At 40.5% G+C, this 17,210-nt stretch overlaps 1 protein-coding gene across 1 annotated transcript; it reads right to left on the bottom strand.

The window, feature by feature from the left end:
* Positions 1-10,073: 10,073 nt before the first annotated feature.
* On the bottom strand, positions 10,074-12,520 carry LOC136261115 (uncharacterized). The gene is made up of 3 exons (XM_066055084.1): positions 12,403-12,520; positions 10,828-12,170; positions 10,074-10,544 (listed from the first exon to the last, which is right to left on the bottom strand). Exons 1-3 carry the CDS (start codon positions 12,518-12,520, stop codon positions 10,074-10,076), a joined length of 1,932 nt encoding a protein of 643 aa, XP_065911156.1.
* Positions 12,521-17,210: the final 4,690 nt, after the last annotated feature.

The raw sequence follows: 17,210 nt of genomic DNA, 5'->3' as shown, positions 1-17,210 counted from the left end.
ATAGTTTCACAATCCATCACATTATGATTAGTAGCACGAGGGTCAACTCACAGACATACAGCAAGCTTTCAGCTTCACTGTAAAAATGACCTAGTGACCATCACTACTTTTTGTGGCAACTCCCAGTGAGGGTCATTATACATAATCAAAGCAGTGGTAACATACCTGAAATACATAATTTAGTCTTCTATTGCTAGTTAAAGGCCAACATAATATCGTGGGCTAATTACTTGCTGGATCCCTGGTACTGAGTGGTTGTAAAAAAGTTTTCTTGTGGAGTTTATGTATACATCATTACATTTAGGTACGTACAGAAATATTTGTAACTAAGTGTTTGGCTACACATAAACCATGTTTTATATCTATATAATAGGTTGTTATGTACTTTAATGAGACAAAGTATGCAGGTAGTCTTCTTTCAGCTTCTGTGAAAGTACCTCACTATTTTTAGGAAACTTAATCTGTATAATGTGTTATGACTTATTGTTATAACTGGAGTGTACAATTACAGGATATGTATTTATTACTAAGGCTGCCTATACATCAATTACAATATTCCTAGACTAGTAGATACAAATATTAATGTTGTCAGTGGTTCTGGTTCAAAACATACGTGATGTTGTTTACTGCAAATATGTCTTGTAACAAGGGGTATTGAATGTATTGAAACAGTCATGGGTAAATGACATGACATCTTCAACTTGACACTAAATGACTTGCATGAGGTCATTTCCATGGGAAATAGACAGTTGTCAGAAATGGCCTACCTCAGGCTCTTCAGTCACAAACATGTGCAGTGGACAATAATGAGCGAGTATGTATAGTCAAGAAACAAACTACAGAACAGCAAGCCTAAGTATGTAGAATGACATTGTTACAAGGGGTGAAAGTCATTCAGGAAGCCAAAACCATTGTTGTAGATGAGACTCCGTCACTCCAATGGCTAACAGATGTGCATTTGAAGCTCTGGAGTGCACCCTTAGAGATACAGCCAGCCAATGGGTAAGAATCTACATGTTGTTGTTCTGACAAATCTTCCCCGTGGTATCAGAGGTAACATTGTAGATGCCTGTCTGAAGAAGTTTCACCAGTTGGACAATGTGGTTGTTAAGCGTCTACACTAACATGCATATGAGAGTTTACTTCTGTGGGGACCAAGCAGCTTCACAATTTACTGATCAGTTGTTAGCCCTGTTAAGTTCCTTATTGATGACAACACTCCTAGATTATGGGTACCTTTGTGCATAACATTGATGTCTTAATGTCTAGAGTTCGTCCAGACTTGCTGTCCCGCATTACAAATATTAGGGTACTTGGTAATAGAATGTTGTATTTTGGCTCTTCTTAACAATGCCACTCACAAACATACAGCACACAGTTACTTGGTGAATGCATTCAGTAGTGGACTCTGTTTCTGAGCAGTTGAGTTTCCAACAGAGTTGTTTTGACTATCAGGGTTGTCCCCAGACTCCCCACACCACATTTACTTTTAGCAAAGTTTGGTACACCATTAATTTTATAAAATTTTTACATTCTTTGGATTCACCACAAGTCACTAGGTGTATAGAAGCCAAATTTTCTTATGGTAGGCATGCAGATCATGACACCATAATTCCTTGGATTCCATATACCAAGCAACTCAAATGTTGCCTTTTGAATTTAGATGTGTACAGTTTCGTATTTCTCTTTGCTTTGCAACGACAAGTAACAAAAGAGAAGGTGAAACTGTTGAAGCTGTGGGATCGTTGATATGAGTCATATGACTGATGAGTGCTTTACAAATGGAATGCTTTATGTAGCACTGTCATGGAGTAGACTCCCTGGTTTGCCAGACATATTTGGTTAAAGAAGACCACAAGACATGTATACCAAAGATTTTATTTAAGTAGTTACAACCCGTCCATTACAATTGTTTCTGTTGCTGCTGGTATTGTGGATCAGTTCATGTAAATGTGGTAAGAAATGTATCATGGCAAACAGTATGTATTGATTGGGGAGGAATTACTGTACAATGTTCCTCTATGTTATTAAATTCTTGTATGCATGGAGACAACAACAACATTCAAGTTAATGCCACTATCAAGTTGATATGTCAAGTTGATAGGCTGTGCTGTGGGTACTGTCTTACTCTATAATCTGTTCTGTAGGTCTTGTTAATAGATCTGTAGTGTTGGCTAGGCTAAACCAATTTATAGAAAATCTTAGCTTAGGGTCCAGAGTGGTGGATGGGAGCGTAATTACAGAGCTGGTTCTCTTTTCTTCTAAAATCAAACCCTGTTGATTTTAATACTATAAAGGATGCAATGATATTCATTGACAACTTCACAAGTGTTTGTGATGGCAACTATGCAGTTTATGAAGCCACAAAATGGCAAGATCTGAGCACAACAGGACATTCTCTAGTTTAATTTTATTAATAGTCACAAGAGTGGTTTCATTTATTTTGCAATGAATTCTTTAATCACTTGACAATCAGCACAACATGTAGGGTAAATCTGACAGGTGAAAGTGTAAAAACAGTACTGAATATAAGTAGATACCAATGTTAACTGTAGAAATAGTGAAGCTCACATGTATCAAGACACACGGTAGTGTGTCGTGCGGCCCAAGTAGCCGGCGCGCCACACCGTGAGTATATTTACAGGAAGAAAGTAAACGCAATTTTCACACCTTTGTAGCTCCGTGATTCCTTATCCTATTAAAACCAAAGTTGCTACAGAAATGTCGGCGAGGTAGGGGAGTCCACATACCAAATTTGAAGAAAATCGCTCCAGCCATTTCCGAGATACGAGCGGCCAAAGTTTGGGTTTTTTTTCTTCGTTTTTTTCTTCTTCTTTTCGCACACTTTGCAAAATCCGCAATAAAACACGAATGCGTGCTTGGATTGGGCTGAAATTTGGCACACTTAAAGGGCTCATTAAGGCGAATCTCAGTACCAAGTTTGGTAGGAATCCGAGGAACATTCACGGAGTTATGACCGATTATCTGCGTAAAATAAGGTCGAAGGTCTGTCACGCCCACAGGGTAAACCGCTTGAAGGAATGAGCTGAAAATTGCTATGTAGATGGAGTAACTATCGTAGGAGTGCCTTTTTGTGGTTTGAAAGGAATCCAGTTAAAGGCCATCGAGATATGACACAAAACCCAACCTATGTCACAATTATGCGATCGACTTTTATGAATAAAAAACTATAATATTTATTATTTTTCATGCCTACCAGCCAAACCGCTTAGAACAGTGCAATGGCGGATCCAGGATGGGGCATTTGGGGCAAATGCCCCCCCCCCCCCCCGCCCCCCTCTCCAGCACTGATGTGGAGGAGTCAGCCATACTTCTGATTAAAATAGCTACTAAACTTTATGTCGGTCAGATCAAGAAAACTCATGAAAATGTGTTTTTACTAGCAGTTTATTACAAATTTACCTGCCAAAGCGAACCAAAGTCAAACTAGCTGTGAAATTATCAGCCAGCACCTTCGTGCGTATTAAGCGCCTCTAAAAATAATTATCGTGTTGCTGCTGTTTGAGACATTCGGAGCCTTTTAAACAACTTATATCACTTCGCAACCATCTGAAACAGTGAGACACTACTAAGAGGTGATTATTTGCTGCTTCAAAAATGCAGCACTGAACTAAAGACTCTGGCTCCCCAACCACTTACAACTTAGCCTGTTAGTGTCCCTCCCCTTGCCAGCTCCTGGATCCGCCCCTGCAGTGAGCTGAAAATCGGTGTGTAGCTGGAATAATTATCATAGAAAGTCCTTGCAGTAGTACAGAAGAATCGGATTACAAACCACTGAGTTATGATTCCAAAGCCAACTACGTGTAGCATATACGAGATCGAGATACTCTAATAGAACAGTCACCCTAATAAAGCATTCAGCTACGTTTATAACTTACTCCATTATAGAATTTCTTTGGCATTGCAAGTTATTCTGTAGGGAGTTCAGCTACAGACAGTTAATCTTATAGACAATTCAGCTACAAGCAAGTCATCCTGTAGAGAGTTCAGCTACAAATATGTTGCTGTAGAGATTCAGAACATTATAAGTCACACTGAAGAGAATTCAACTATAAACAAGTCACCTTGTAGAGAATTCAGCTACAAACAAGTCACTGCGTAAAGGGTTCAGCTACAAAAAAAGCTACCTAGTAGAGAGTTCATCTAGATCAGCTACAAACAAGTTACTTTATGCAATGTTCAGCTACAAGTAAGTCACTCTGTAGAGAGTTCAGCTACAAACAAGTCACTCTGTAGTACAAACAAGTCACCGTGGAGAGAGAGTTCAGCAACCAATCAAAAAACCACCATGTAAAAGAGTTCAGCTATACAAACAAGATATAACTCTATAGAGAGATCAGGTAGAAACTTAACAGATCACACTGTAGAGAGTTCAGCTAGAAACAAGTCATCCAGACTGAGTAGAGAGATCAACTAGAAAACATCACCTTGTAGAGAGTTCAAATCACCCTGCAGATAGTTCAGCTACAAACAAATCACCCTATAGAGAGATCAGCTAGAAGAAGTCACCTTGTAAAGAGTTTAGCTACAAAGAAACTACCATGTAGAGAATTCAGCTATGAACAGATCATCCTGTTGAGAGTTCAGCTAGAAACAAGTCATCCTGTAGAGAGATCAACTAGAAGAAGTTACCTTGTAGAGAGTTCAGCTACAAAGAAACAACCATGTAGAAAGTTCAACTGCAAACAAATCAAACTGTACAGAGTTCAGCTACAAACAAATCGCCCTGTAGAGAGATCAGCTAGAAACAAGTCACCCTGTAGAGAAATCAACTAGAAGAAGTTACCTTGTAGAGAGTTCAGCTGCAAACAAACCATCATGTAGAGACTTCAGCTGCAAACAAATCACCCTGTAGAGAGTTCAGCTACGAAAGAATCACCCTATAGAGAGTTCAGCTAGAAACAAGTCATCCTGTAGAGAGATCAGCTAGAAGAAGCTACCTTGTAGAGAGTTCAGCTACAAAGAAACCACCATGTAGAGAGTTCAGCTGCAAACAAATCGAATTGTAGAGAACTTAGCTACCAACAAATCACCATGTAGAGAGTTCAGCTAGAAACAAGTTATCCTGTAAAGAGATAAGCTAGAAGAGGTTACCTTGTAGAGTGTTCAGTTATGAACAAACCATCATGTAGAAAGTTCAGCTGCAAACGAATCACCCTGCAGAGAGTTCAGCTACGAGAAGATCACCCTATAGAGTTCAGCTAGAAGAAGTCACCTTGTAGAGAATTCAGCTGCAAAGAAACCACCATGTAGATAGTTCAGCTGTAAACAAATCATCCTGTAGAGAGTTCAGCTATGAACAGATCACCCGGTAGAGTTCAGCTAGAAACAAGTCATCCTGTAGAGAGACCAGCTAGAGCAAGTCACTTTGTATGTAGAAAGTTCAGCTACAAAAAAAATCACCCTGTAGAGAGTTCAGCTACAAACAAATCTCCCTGTAGAAAGGTCAGCTAGAAGAAGTCACCTTGTAGAGAGTTCAGCTACAAAGAACCATCATGTAGAGAGTTCAGCTGCAAACAAATCACCTGTATAGAGTTCAGCTACAAACAAATCTCCCTGTAGAGAGATCAGCTAGAAGAAGTTTCATTGTAGAGAGTTCAGCTACAACAAATCACCCTGTAGAAAGATCAGCTAGAAGAAGTTACCTTGTGGAGAGTTCAGCTACAAGAAACCATCATGTAGAGAGTTCAGCTGCAAACAAATCACCTGTAGAGGGTTCAGCTACAAACAAATCTCCCTGTAGAAAGATCAGCTAGAAGAAGTTACTTTGTGGAGAGTTCAGCTACAAAGAAACCATCATGTAGAGAGTTCAGCTGCAAACAAATCACCTGTATAGAGTTCAGCTACAAACAAATCTCCCTGTAGAGAGATCAGCTAGAAGAAGTTACCTTGTAGAGAGTTCAGCTACAACAAATCACCCTGTAGAAAGATCAGCTAGAAGAAGTTACCTTGTGGAGAGTTCAGCTACAAAGAAACCATCATGTAGAGAGTTCAGCTGCAAACAAATTGCCCTGTAGAAAGATCAGCTAGAAAAAGTCACCTTGTAGAAAGTTCAGTTACAAAGAAACCACCATGTAGAGAGTTCAGCTACAAACTAGTGACCTTGTAGAGACATCAGCTAGAAAAGTTACCTTGTAGAGAGTTCAGCTACAAAGAAACCATTCTGTAAAGAGCTCAGCTGCAAACAAATCACCTGCACAGAATTCAGCTACCAACAAACCACCCTGTAGAGAGATCAACTAGAAGAAGTTACTTGTATATTGTTCAGCTACAAACAATTCACCCAATAGAGAGAGCAGCAAGAAGAAGTCACTTTGTAGAGTGTTCAGTCACAAAGAAACCACCATGGAGAGTTCTGTAATAAATATATATAATTTGTACATTTACTGATAAATCAGAAATATTTAAAGTACATCTGCTTCATCTTTTCTTCTTCCTGTGGAAAAGAAAAAAAGACAGGTTAAAAAAGTCCCAAAGCCGGCCTATGGCCGGATAGGCCGGCTTTGGGGTATACAAATACAAAAAGAATTGAAATCTAATCCAAAACAGCCAGCTGTAAAAAAGTGTGCGGCCCTCAAAAAGGCTATGGTGAAAAAAGATGTGAAATCCAAGGTGGCAGCCAAGAAATGGCTGTGATGGTAGGTTAATGGTAAAAATTTTAATAACGGCAATTTAGATGAATTTTTTGCCAAGACCAAGCAGCACAAAAATTCACCTGAATTGTTGTTATTAAAATTTTTACCATTAACCTACCATCACAGCCATTTCTTGGCCGCCACCTTGGATTTCACATCTTTTTTCACCATAGCCTTTTTGAGGGCCGCACACTTTTTTACAGCCGGCTGTTTTGGATTAGATTATATAGATACCAGCTAAGCATGCATTTAATTATTTCATTGTGAGCTATCTGGTTTCTGAACTCTGACTACATATTTTGAAATATTTCTCTTTGTAACATGATGTCACAGTGATATATGTCATAAAGAATCCTGTACAATAAAGTTGAGCCTTGCATTCATATACTAAAGGATTCCAATAAAAGTACTATTGTCCATGTATGTTGAATTATGTAGTTTTTCTCATTCTGAAGTCATAGTTATTTTGATAAACCTGCTTGATTAAATTATTTACGCATAAATTCCGGGCCATAATCCATAAATTTCACAATCAATATGTTACATTCCCACAGACTGATGTACAGCAAGTGTTGCATTTTCACACTGATGATATTATATAGGATAATGAAATGCAACATTTGTGAAAGGACTAGGACCAGCCCCCAAGAAGGCCAAGGTGAAAAAAGATGTGAAATCCAAGGTGGCGGCCAAGAAATGGCTGTGATGGTAGGTTAATGACAAAAATTTTAATTATGACAATTCAGGTGAATTTGCGTTGCCTCTTTCACTAGAATTTGGCACCAAATTCACCTGAATTGTTGTAATTAAAATTTTTGCCATTAACCTACCATCAAAGCCATTTCTTGGCCGCCACCTTGGCTTTCACATCTTTTTTCAGCTTGGCCTTTTTGGGGGCCGTACTCTTTTTTACAGCTTGGCTGTTTTGGTTTATATATCACTTCTTTTTGCGTTGCAAGCCACAAAGCTGGTCATGAGCTGGCTTTGGTGCTTCTTTTTAACTTGTTTTTTTTCTTTACTGCAGGAATTGTGGAACAAAGGAAGTAACTGTGTATTATAGTGTAGTACATAAGCCCTTAAAATTGACATAATCGTTCACTTTTTGATAAAAGCACCAATGTTTTTTCAGAGTATATGAAGCGTGCACTAAGTGTTTTAAGAAGGGGAGGCACGTAAAAGTCCTCAGGAACACCCCTTTTTGCACCCTGACAAGAAAACTATTTGTTACTATTAAAAATCAATCATGTTTCTATCAAGTTAACTGCTGGGCCTAGTATCATATAGTAGTACAAAGCATACAGCTGGAACATAATAGCCTATTAGTAATCCATAAAAAGACAAAAGGTTTTCTCACTTAGGCAGTAAACAAAATCACTAAAATTTCCATTGCAGGGATTCTGTTAAAGTTTTGGACTTTCAATGCTGGCAATTGTGTAGTACTATGTACAAGGATCATCCTGATGTGTATCGTTTCCTTATTGAAAGGGTATAACAAAAGTTATTTAATGCTAAAGTTTTAATAGGTCACAGGTGGATATCTCAACAGAAAACCATGAACTACAGCAGTTCAATTATCAAGCACAGAGCTTGAACAAAAGTTCCCTCATCCTTATACTGGGCACCATATGAAAGGTAATTAAATGTCTAGTTTAATGAAGGCAGTTGCAAGTTATTTCACCATCTTGTTCTCAAGTTACAGCACTTTCAATTCAGTGTATTATAGTATAAGCAAGAAAAGCACAAGGATGTGTCATAAGCTCAGATGGCAAAGAATTCCACATTTGAATGGCTATATATCTGAAAAAAATTTGAGTAAATGACAGGTGACAACGAGTGGAATTCACAAAATACACTGGAGTTCTGATGTCATTTTAGTGGTGTGATTTCCAAGTATTTATTTATTTATTTATAAAGGGTCAGAGGAAGTGGAATACCTCTAATAGAGGTGTACTGACTGTACATACATAGCACAGATGTAGTGGGATTCAACTAGTTGGGAGAATTTCATCCCACTGAACACTGTGAAAAAAGAGGGATATAAGATGGTATTTCCGGTGGCTTATTGAATACAAAAAAGCTTGGTATAACCTGTGTTATACTAACAATCTCTTGTAAGACTTCAGTTAATGTGTTAAATATACTGAAACCATATATGCGATGGTATAGTGTGGACATTATATTAGATATAAGCTATTTCAGGTAATGTGATAAGTAAACTGAAACCATATATGCAATAGTATAGTATGGATTATACTAAAGTATAAAATTAGTATAATACAGGATTTATATTAAGGCTTATTTGTATTCAATAAGCCACTAGAAATACCATCTTATATCCCACTTTTTGCACAGTGGAAGGCAGACATAGTAGCTTCTCTGCTATATGGTCAAACTTGCGGATATTACACACATTATCAACGTCACATCCAAAATCAGTCAAAGCATTCCTGTAGAGAAATCTTAAGTTCTGCCCAACTCAAATTAAATTGAAATGTTATAATGCCATGATAAGACCAATCTTAGAATACGCCAACCCTGTCTGGTCTCCTCACCTGTTAAGCTTGATTGCAGCCGTACACAAGAGTGGACGCATACAAATATTCATATATTCCCACATCGATTAAACTTTGGAATACCTTGCCAAGAGATGTTATCAATCAAAACCAACTTGCACACACACACATGCGCACACTTGTAATTAACTGACAACAAATGTTAATATACATTCACATACAATCATAACTATGATTCAGATATGTATGATTATACTCCACTTATGGAGGTATGTATATTAAATCTATATTATTATTATATTATTTATTAACGAGTACAGAGGCAATCTGCCAGATTCATTATGGCTGACTTCTCGTGTTTCAGCAGCATAACCAACATGCTCATTGACTTTAACATTTCCAGTTTAGAACACCGCAGTCAAATATCCGGTATCACCCTCCTCTACAAAATTGTTCATAATCTCATTGATATATCTCCTGTTGATTTATTCCCTGTAACTTTTAACACCAGAGGACATGACCAAAGATTTCATCACGTCTATGCAAGGACCAATCAGTTCAGTAATTCATTCTTCCCTAGATCAATATATAAGACTGTGGAATACACTCCCACATGACCTAATCCAACAACAATCATTACAATTTTTTAAGCACCAACTGAACTGAATTATCATTACTTTCCCCCACCAATCAGTAATCCCATAATCAATCATACTGTAAAACATTTTGTATGCATGTTTCATATGTGCATTAATCCTCAAACTGAGGCTGCACATTTTTGGAAAATAAATTACTTAGTTAAAAATTAGCATAATTTTTTTTTAATCTTAAAAATAACTTATTACAATTACAAACAACTATTACAACTACATAAACTACAGCTAGCTACAGGGGAAAACTATTACTAGGGGAAAAGGGGATTGTCATCATCATCCGAGCTCTGAAGGGCCCAGTACCTCAAGATCATCTTAGCATTGTTGGACCACAGTTGCACAGACAGTTGTTGTAGCAAGTTCTTTCTAGCAACTTTCCGAGGGACACCGCTGCAAGGAGTGGTACAGTCAGCTATACTCTGTAAAGTTTTTAGAGCAAAAGGTGTCCAAACTCCAAATGTTTCCACAATTAATGGAATGAAATCTGACCCCACCTTCTCCACAGCTGCCAAATGCTTCTCATCCTTGGCAACCTCTCCAGCAGCAGCAGCCACCCCAGCACATGAAGCACAGGAGGAGATAAAAGCAGGCTGAGTGGTGCAGCATATGGAGACATCGAAGTAAGCTGGATGACCATGCTGGAAGTCAGGATGAAAAACATCGCCAGGGTGCAACCCATCATCATAAGAAGCTCTCTGTTCCTTAAGAACCCCAGGGTGATCCTGTGAAAGGGCATTATAAATGTGACCGGATTTGCGAAAAGGTACCTTTTCCACACATTTGACATACCAGCAAACAAAATAATGTAACACTTGACTCCTTATACCAATTAACTTGCTCTTAGTATCAAAATGTAGCCAGATACTGTGGCTACATTCATTGAAAATTTCAAGCAATTATATGGTATGATCAAAACGTTATCAAGCTTTGAAGTCCAAAAAATGGGTCAAATTTTGTGTGTGAAAAAGGTACCTTTTCGCAAATCCGGTCACAAATGATGTTTACCAGAGCATCATGTCGACGTATTCTCATTGGGCCTTGAGAGCAACCTAACAGATGGTCACCATAGTTATCGATGGTAGAAAGACAGGTACACAAAGGAGAGAACGGAAACAAAGAAACACCCAACCATATACGTAATCCAATAACAAATTCAGGCCCAGGGATAGCCAAACCCAGACTGACTCGAGGAATAGCTTTGAGCCAGCCACTACTTGTGCCAGAAGGGTGTGACAAAGCAGTCGAACGAGCTTGATCGCGAATGCCAAAGGATGCAAATAAGTCATCAAATAAATGTTTGTCTAATGTAGCTTGCAGGTCCTTCTGAGAGGCTGAGAAAAGCAAATGACCACTGGAAATACCCGATTCAGAAAGTAAGGTAGCAGCATCCTCCTCATTAGGGAAACTGAGCTGATTAATATCAACAGAAAGAAGGGTGGAGGCTAATTCACGAACACTGTTACATGAACCCAAAAATGCAGGTGAAGCAGATTCACGTAACCCCAGGCCTCCTAATCGAAATGGCAAAGATACCTGTCTCCAAGAAGTGTCGAAAAGACTGCACTGCATAATCCTACCAAGGCAGGAACGAAGATTATGATCAAATTGAAGCAGAAAGGGTTTCAGGATGGTGAAAGGCACAGTGCGAAGGAGGTGAATAATTTTACAACTACTGAGGCAACTACGTAAAAGATGGAGCTCTACCTGAGGGTCATCTAACAGAGAAAGTTTCTCCTGAGTTAATGCTACTTTGTCCATTCGAGAAGAAAGAAAATCATTAAAGAAAATGTCATCACCCCAAAGAGGAGAACCCAGCAGTTCCAAACTTGTGACTCGCTTGATGTCAGTTGGGAGATTGGGAAAGAAGTTTCCAGAAGGCCAAAATAATTCACACTTGGTCAGATTCAAATGTAGTCCAAACTCAGGACCTCGAGTGGCAAAAAGAGACAAAAGAGGTGATAAAGAAGACTGCTTCCCGACTAATGTGCCATCATCAAGGTACCAAAGATTTAACTCTACAAAGTCACGGAGATTTACAGCATCAATAAACTGTAAAACTACAAGTGAAAAAAGCAAAGGGCCCAGAGGGTCACCCTGTTGCATCCCGGATGAAGCCAAAAGCCTTCTATTGCCAAAGCGAAGCTCAGCCGGTTGGGAATAGCACCACTTCACCCAGGCAGAAATCTCAGGAAAATCTTCAGACACACGAGTAAAAAAGGTAGAGTGATCACATTCATTAAAGGCATTCTTCATGTCCACTTTTAACAAAGCTAAAGAGTCATCAGCACCATGAGTAGAAATAAAATGACGAGTGATGTGGATAGCACCCTCAAGACCACCAGGAATACCTACACCAACTTGACCGTAGGGCAAAAAAAACACTTGGAAGAGAAGGGCGAACAGCAAGACAGCAAAGGCGGCTCGCCAAACGACGTAGGACCTCACCTACAGCAATTGGGCGAACACCACCACCTTTCTTAAGTAAAGCAGTCAAAGGGGCACCACACAACCAAGGAGCTAAGCAAAAGGGAGCCTTTCCTGACAAAAGATGGTTCATGAAATGAGTCAGAGAGAGCAAACATTCCCTAGCAGCTGGCGCGGTGCTGCCAGCAATTGCATCTAGTAAATGCTGGGCTCGAAGTTTTGAAGCTCTTGGGCTAGTACCTTTAGGGAAAGCGAGCAGACAAGCCATGACCATCGACTCATCAACAGTGAAAGAAATTTTGTTGGGAGAAGAATCATTAGGACAAGATGAATACGGATGACGTTTAAGTAGGTCTTGGTATGCACTATCATTATTATGACCTGCAACTCCTACTGAATTGAGTGCTTGAAGAGCATTGCTGTATCTGCCCTCCCGAGCCCAAAATAAAACACGTGATTTACAGAACTCATCACCTAAAGCAGGCCTAGTAGGTTTGGAGACCTTGAGATCATCCTGTAATAAAGACCAAAGAGATTTAATGCCATCTGATAAGGACTACATATGGAGATGATCTAAAAGTATGGAACTAACAACGTAATGGCGGCGATGGTTAGACTGGCTACCCGGAGTGCGTAAAACAAACTTGGAAAAAATAAACAGTCTGACAAAACCCCAAACAGATGAACAAGCCTTTTGAAATTCTATGCTTAAGATGTGGGCCAAGAGGGGCCGAACACTGCGAGGAATGTGAGAAATGGTGCTGACTGGACAGACCATTATATAATCAAGTAAAACATTGAGCACTTCAGATTCAGTAGCAGGTGGACCAAGAAACTTACAAGCAGAAGCCGAGAGCAAACCAATTTCAAGAGGATTGGATGATAAAGCAGATTCAGTAAAGGATGGAGAATTGAAAGTTGTAAATAAAAGGTTAGAAAACCGTGGTATCTCTGAAACATTGCTGGCCTCAACAAGGGGAGCACCACACCGTACACCAGTTTTAACCAAACGACGACAACCAGAATTCTTAAAGCGAGAGTGAGAAGCCCAACGACAAGAAGGCACAGAACAAACCAACCTATTGCCAGATTCAAATGTGGCCACACAAGGAAATAGACGTCTAGAAATATGCACTGAATTAATGTGCTGCCAAAGATTAGAATGTGAGGAAATCTCTAGGAGAGGACCCAGAACTCGAAACATCAGCAGCTGTGGGGGAATTATTAGAAGGACTTGCTGCTTGAGTAACAACTGATGGTACAACAGGACTTGCTGCTTGAGTAACAACTGATGGTATAACAGGACTTGCTTCTTGAGAAACAACTGATGGTATAACAGAACTTGCTGCTTGAGTGACAACTGATGGTACAACACGACTTGCTGCTTGAGTAACAATTGATGGTAAAACAGGACTTGCTGCTTGAGTAACAACTGATGGTACAACAGGACTTGCTGATTGAGTAACAACTGATGGTAAAACAGGACTTGCTGCTTGAGTAACAACTGATGATACAACAGGACTTGCTGATTGAGTAACAACTGATGGTACAACAGGACTTGCTGCTTGAGTAACAACTGATGGTACAACAGGGCTTGCTGCTTGAGTAACTGATGGTAGCTACATCAATACTTACTGCTTGAGTAGAAGTAACAACTGGAACAGGATTTGTTGAGGATGTAGCAACAGGAACAGGAGTTGCTGAAACAATAAGGGAATCGCTATAAACTGATGCTGAGCAGGCTGATCCAGTGAACTTTGATGAACCGCCGGTGGCGGGCAAGAAAAAACATGTGCTACCATCACCCTGATGCACCTATCAATGTTAAGCCCCACTACCCCCCTCCCGGGCTTACTAGGGGATTAGTGGGGGATTTTGACCTGATTTGATCTGAAACTCTGCCCCACTAGTGGGGCATTTGACCGCTCGAAATTTTAGGCGTTTGTTTTAATTTGCAAGCTAAAGGAATTGACCTGTTTCCTAAAGTACCTAACAGCCATACTACATGGAGATTTGACCACTAGTCGTTCCCCCATGGGTGGAGAATTTGATTTTTCAAAAAGTCAAATCCCCACCATTTCCCCCACTACGCCCGGGAGGGGTAGGTGGGGGATAACATTGATAGGTGCATGAGAAGGGAACTTAGGAAAGAGAAATCTAACACGATTTTTGCCATCACACCCAACGTAAGACTCCAAACAATCCTTAAGTGGCCTGCCAGAGTAGCGGATAGAAATCTTCCAGTTCCTTGTGTTACCCCTACCAGCACGGCGCTCGAACTCACATGGCGTCAGAACAGCAGAACCAAGGACGACGCAACAGCTAGACCCACCTTCTAAGTCATCGACACGTAAGCTGGCACACAGGGAACCGCAAATCACGTTAGTCGAACAGCACGATTTCGAGCACGATTCAATAGCTCCGCGTTTGAATGTCCTGTTCTATTCTCTCCATTGACGCCTGTAAATTTATACAGCTATTTATATCATAGATATAATTTTTTATTATTTTTAATTTGTTTTAAAGAAAGAAGAACCGGCCCAAGTTGGCACTCCCATCCACCACACTCTACTCTACGCTAAGATGTTCTATAAAATGGGTTTAGCCTATTCCTACACCTACAGAGCTACTGAAACAGAACCTACAGAACACAGAATAGAAAAAAAAGGAAATGGGGCTTATTTATTTATTTTATTTATTTTCCAAAAATGTGCAGCCTCAGTTTGAGGATTAACGCACATATGAAACATGCATACAAAATGTTTTACAATATGATTGATTATGGGATTACTGATTGGTAGGGGAAAGTAATAATAATTTCAGTTGGTACTTAAAATTTTGTAATGATTGTTGTTGGATTAGGTCAGGTGGGCTTAAACGGCCCCAAGACGCCCCTCCCCCAGTGCAAGGTCAACTGATGCTGGAACATGACCCTTAAAGGGATGACCAGAGGAGGAGCGAGAACCCCTTATGCACATGATGGCAGAGTGCAATAAAGAGAAGCCAAGACGGCAGCGAAGCCAGCTCATCACCCTACAGTAGGGTGATTTCCACTTACAAGATAGGAGGAAGGCCAGGCGCTTGTAAGCCACAGTGGTGGAGGCACCCATGCCTCCAGAAGTTGAAAAAAACAAGAGGACTAAAATTACCATGTTCCACCTCTCGCACTCTCTCCTCATACTGACGGCGCTTCGAAGTTTCATGCTGGCGATAGGGTTTACAATGGTTTGAAGGGGCATAAGGGTTAAATATTCTAACATCAAAAAAAGTAGGTTCAAACCGAGAACCCCAGAATCCAGAAGCCTTGATGTCCAAGCGAGCACTGACATCTTGGTTAGCTGTACGTAGGGAGAGAGATTCACCACTCAAGGGCTGAAGGGGAGGTTCAGTAGATACATCATGACAAACCTCTGACATTAATTCTGCAGTCAAATCTCGGATGTCATTGTGGCGGATGGTAGGGAAGGCTCCGTTCGGACAGCTGAGAGCATATATGTTCAATGTTGTTGGATCTGCCACAGACACAGCTGACAGGAAGATTCTTAGGAGACCAACCATAACGGAGAGCTAACGCATCACAAAAGCCACCTTTGTGGAGAGCAAATCCATGACATTCCAAAGGCAAAGTGGAAAGCCAGGAGGATGCACCCTTCTCACCAGCAAGTTTCAGGGACAGTTGGAGATTGTTGGACAAAGTCGAGAAAAACTCTGAAAATCTTTGAGAAAGATTCTGACGTTTGATGGATAGAGCTTCTTGTTTAAGAGCACGCTGTTGTTGTAGAATGGAGGGATCAAAGCAAGAAAGCTGATTCAGGATGGCAGATGCTAGGGGGTATGTAACAGATGTGGAAAACTGATAGTTGTCTTGGGAAGATTTACAAGGGTCAAATACACCAAGGCCCCCTTGACAGATTGGCAAAGCAAACATAGCCCGTTCAGAGTCATTAGGGGCATGGAGACATAACTTCAGTAGCAAGTGCAGACGAATAGCCTCCTCAAGGGGAGCGAGTTGAGAGGACAAATCACACGCAGTCCTATAGTTAAAAAGGTCCAACGAGATGACAGGCCGTGAATCATAGTGGAATATGCAGCATGTGGCTGACTGGAGACAAAATTGGAAAGCTGAATCACGTCATTCTGCCATTGACATACCCTTTCCTGAAGAAAGGTGGATTTAAACTCAGGGGAACCAAGAGGAGCTCCCAAGTAGGGACGACCTTCAGTTGTAATGCACAGGGAAGTACCAGCAAATAAAGTGCAGGCAGTGTCATGGTAATCTTCTTTAACGACCAACCAAGACTTGGAAGCATTCACGTAATACCCATAACCAGGACCCAAACCAAACAACTGTTTCCACCAGACCAGCAGGTCAGCAAGAGACCCGGCAGCAGCAGCATCATCTGCAAACCATACTTGAGTAGCCAAGCCATCCAACTTTTGTATAAGAGGAACAGTAGAGAGCGCATATATGGCCATAGCCAAGGAATCACCCTGAGTGGTCCCCTCTTCAGAGAGTAGACATTCACCATCAATAAAGAGGATGCCTCCCTATACACATTGGTAAGAGTAACAGTAAGTGGAGGGAAGATAAAGTGTAAAGCACAGCCTGGGTGTTAGAAGAATGGAAAAGGCTTTGCATAGCATGGACGGCAGCTTCACAGCCAGCCTCTTGACCAGCACAAAGTTGGAGGTTGCCTGCAGCCTCCAAAATGTCAGTCTTCACCATAAAAAGAATAGCTTTGGATATAATCCTACGAATCGTCTCACCTATACCGATGGGACGAACGCCTGGATTCTTGTCAAGGGCAATAAGGTGGCAAGCCAAGAGGGGTGATAGGCCATGAGGATTACGTAAGTGGATGCCATCCGTCTAGCAACAGAGGCAAGGGAATCACACAAATCAGCAGATGCAGACTGGAAGGAAGTACACATACGCCGCCAACCAGCTGCATCAATACCAGAGG

This window comes from Dysidea avara, chromosome 7 (assembly GCF_963678975.1).
Source record: "Dysidea avara chromosome 7, odDysAvar1.4, whole genome shotgun sequence".
NCBI classification, from domain to species: Eukaryota; Metazoa; Porifera; class Demospongiae; order Dictyoceratida; family Dysideidae; genus Dysidea; species Dysidea avara.
Note: the sequence above shows the minus strand (reverse complement) of the source record. Positions and strands in the feature narration are given on the sequence as shown.

Bases quoted from the DNA above. Each gene is read 5' to 3' on its own strand.
- LOC136261115 (XM_066055084.1), bottom strand. From the start codon at position 12,520: ATGGTCATGGCTTGTCTGCTCGCTTTCCCTAAAGGTACTAGCCCAAGA. The intron at 12,171-12,402 runs GTTTGCTCTCTC...AAGTTGGTGTAG, and splicing joins CGCGCCAGCTGCTAGGGAAT to GTATTCCTGGTGGTCTTGAG. The intron at 10,545-10,827 runs GTAAACATCATT...GCCCTTTCACAG, and splicing joins TACGTCGACATGATGCTCTG to GATCACCCTGGGGTTCTTAA.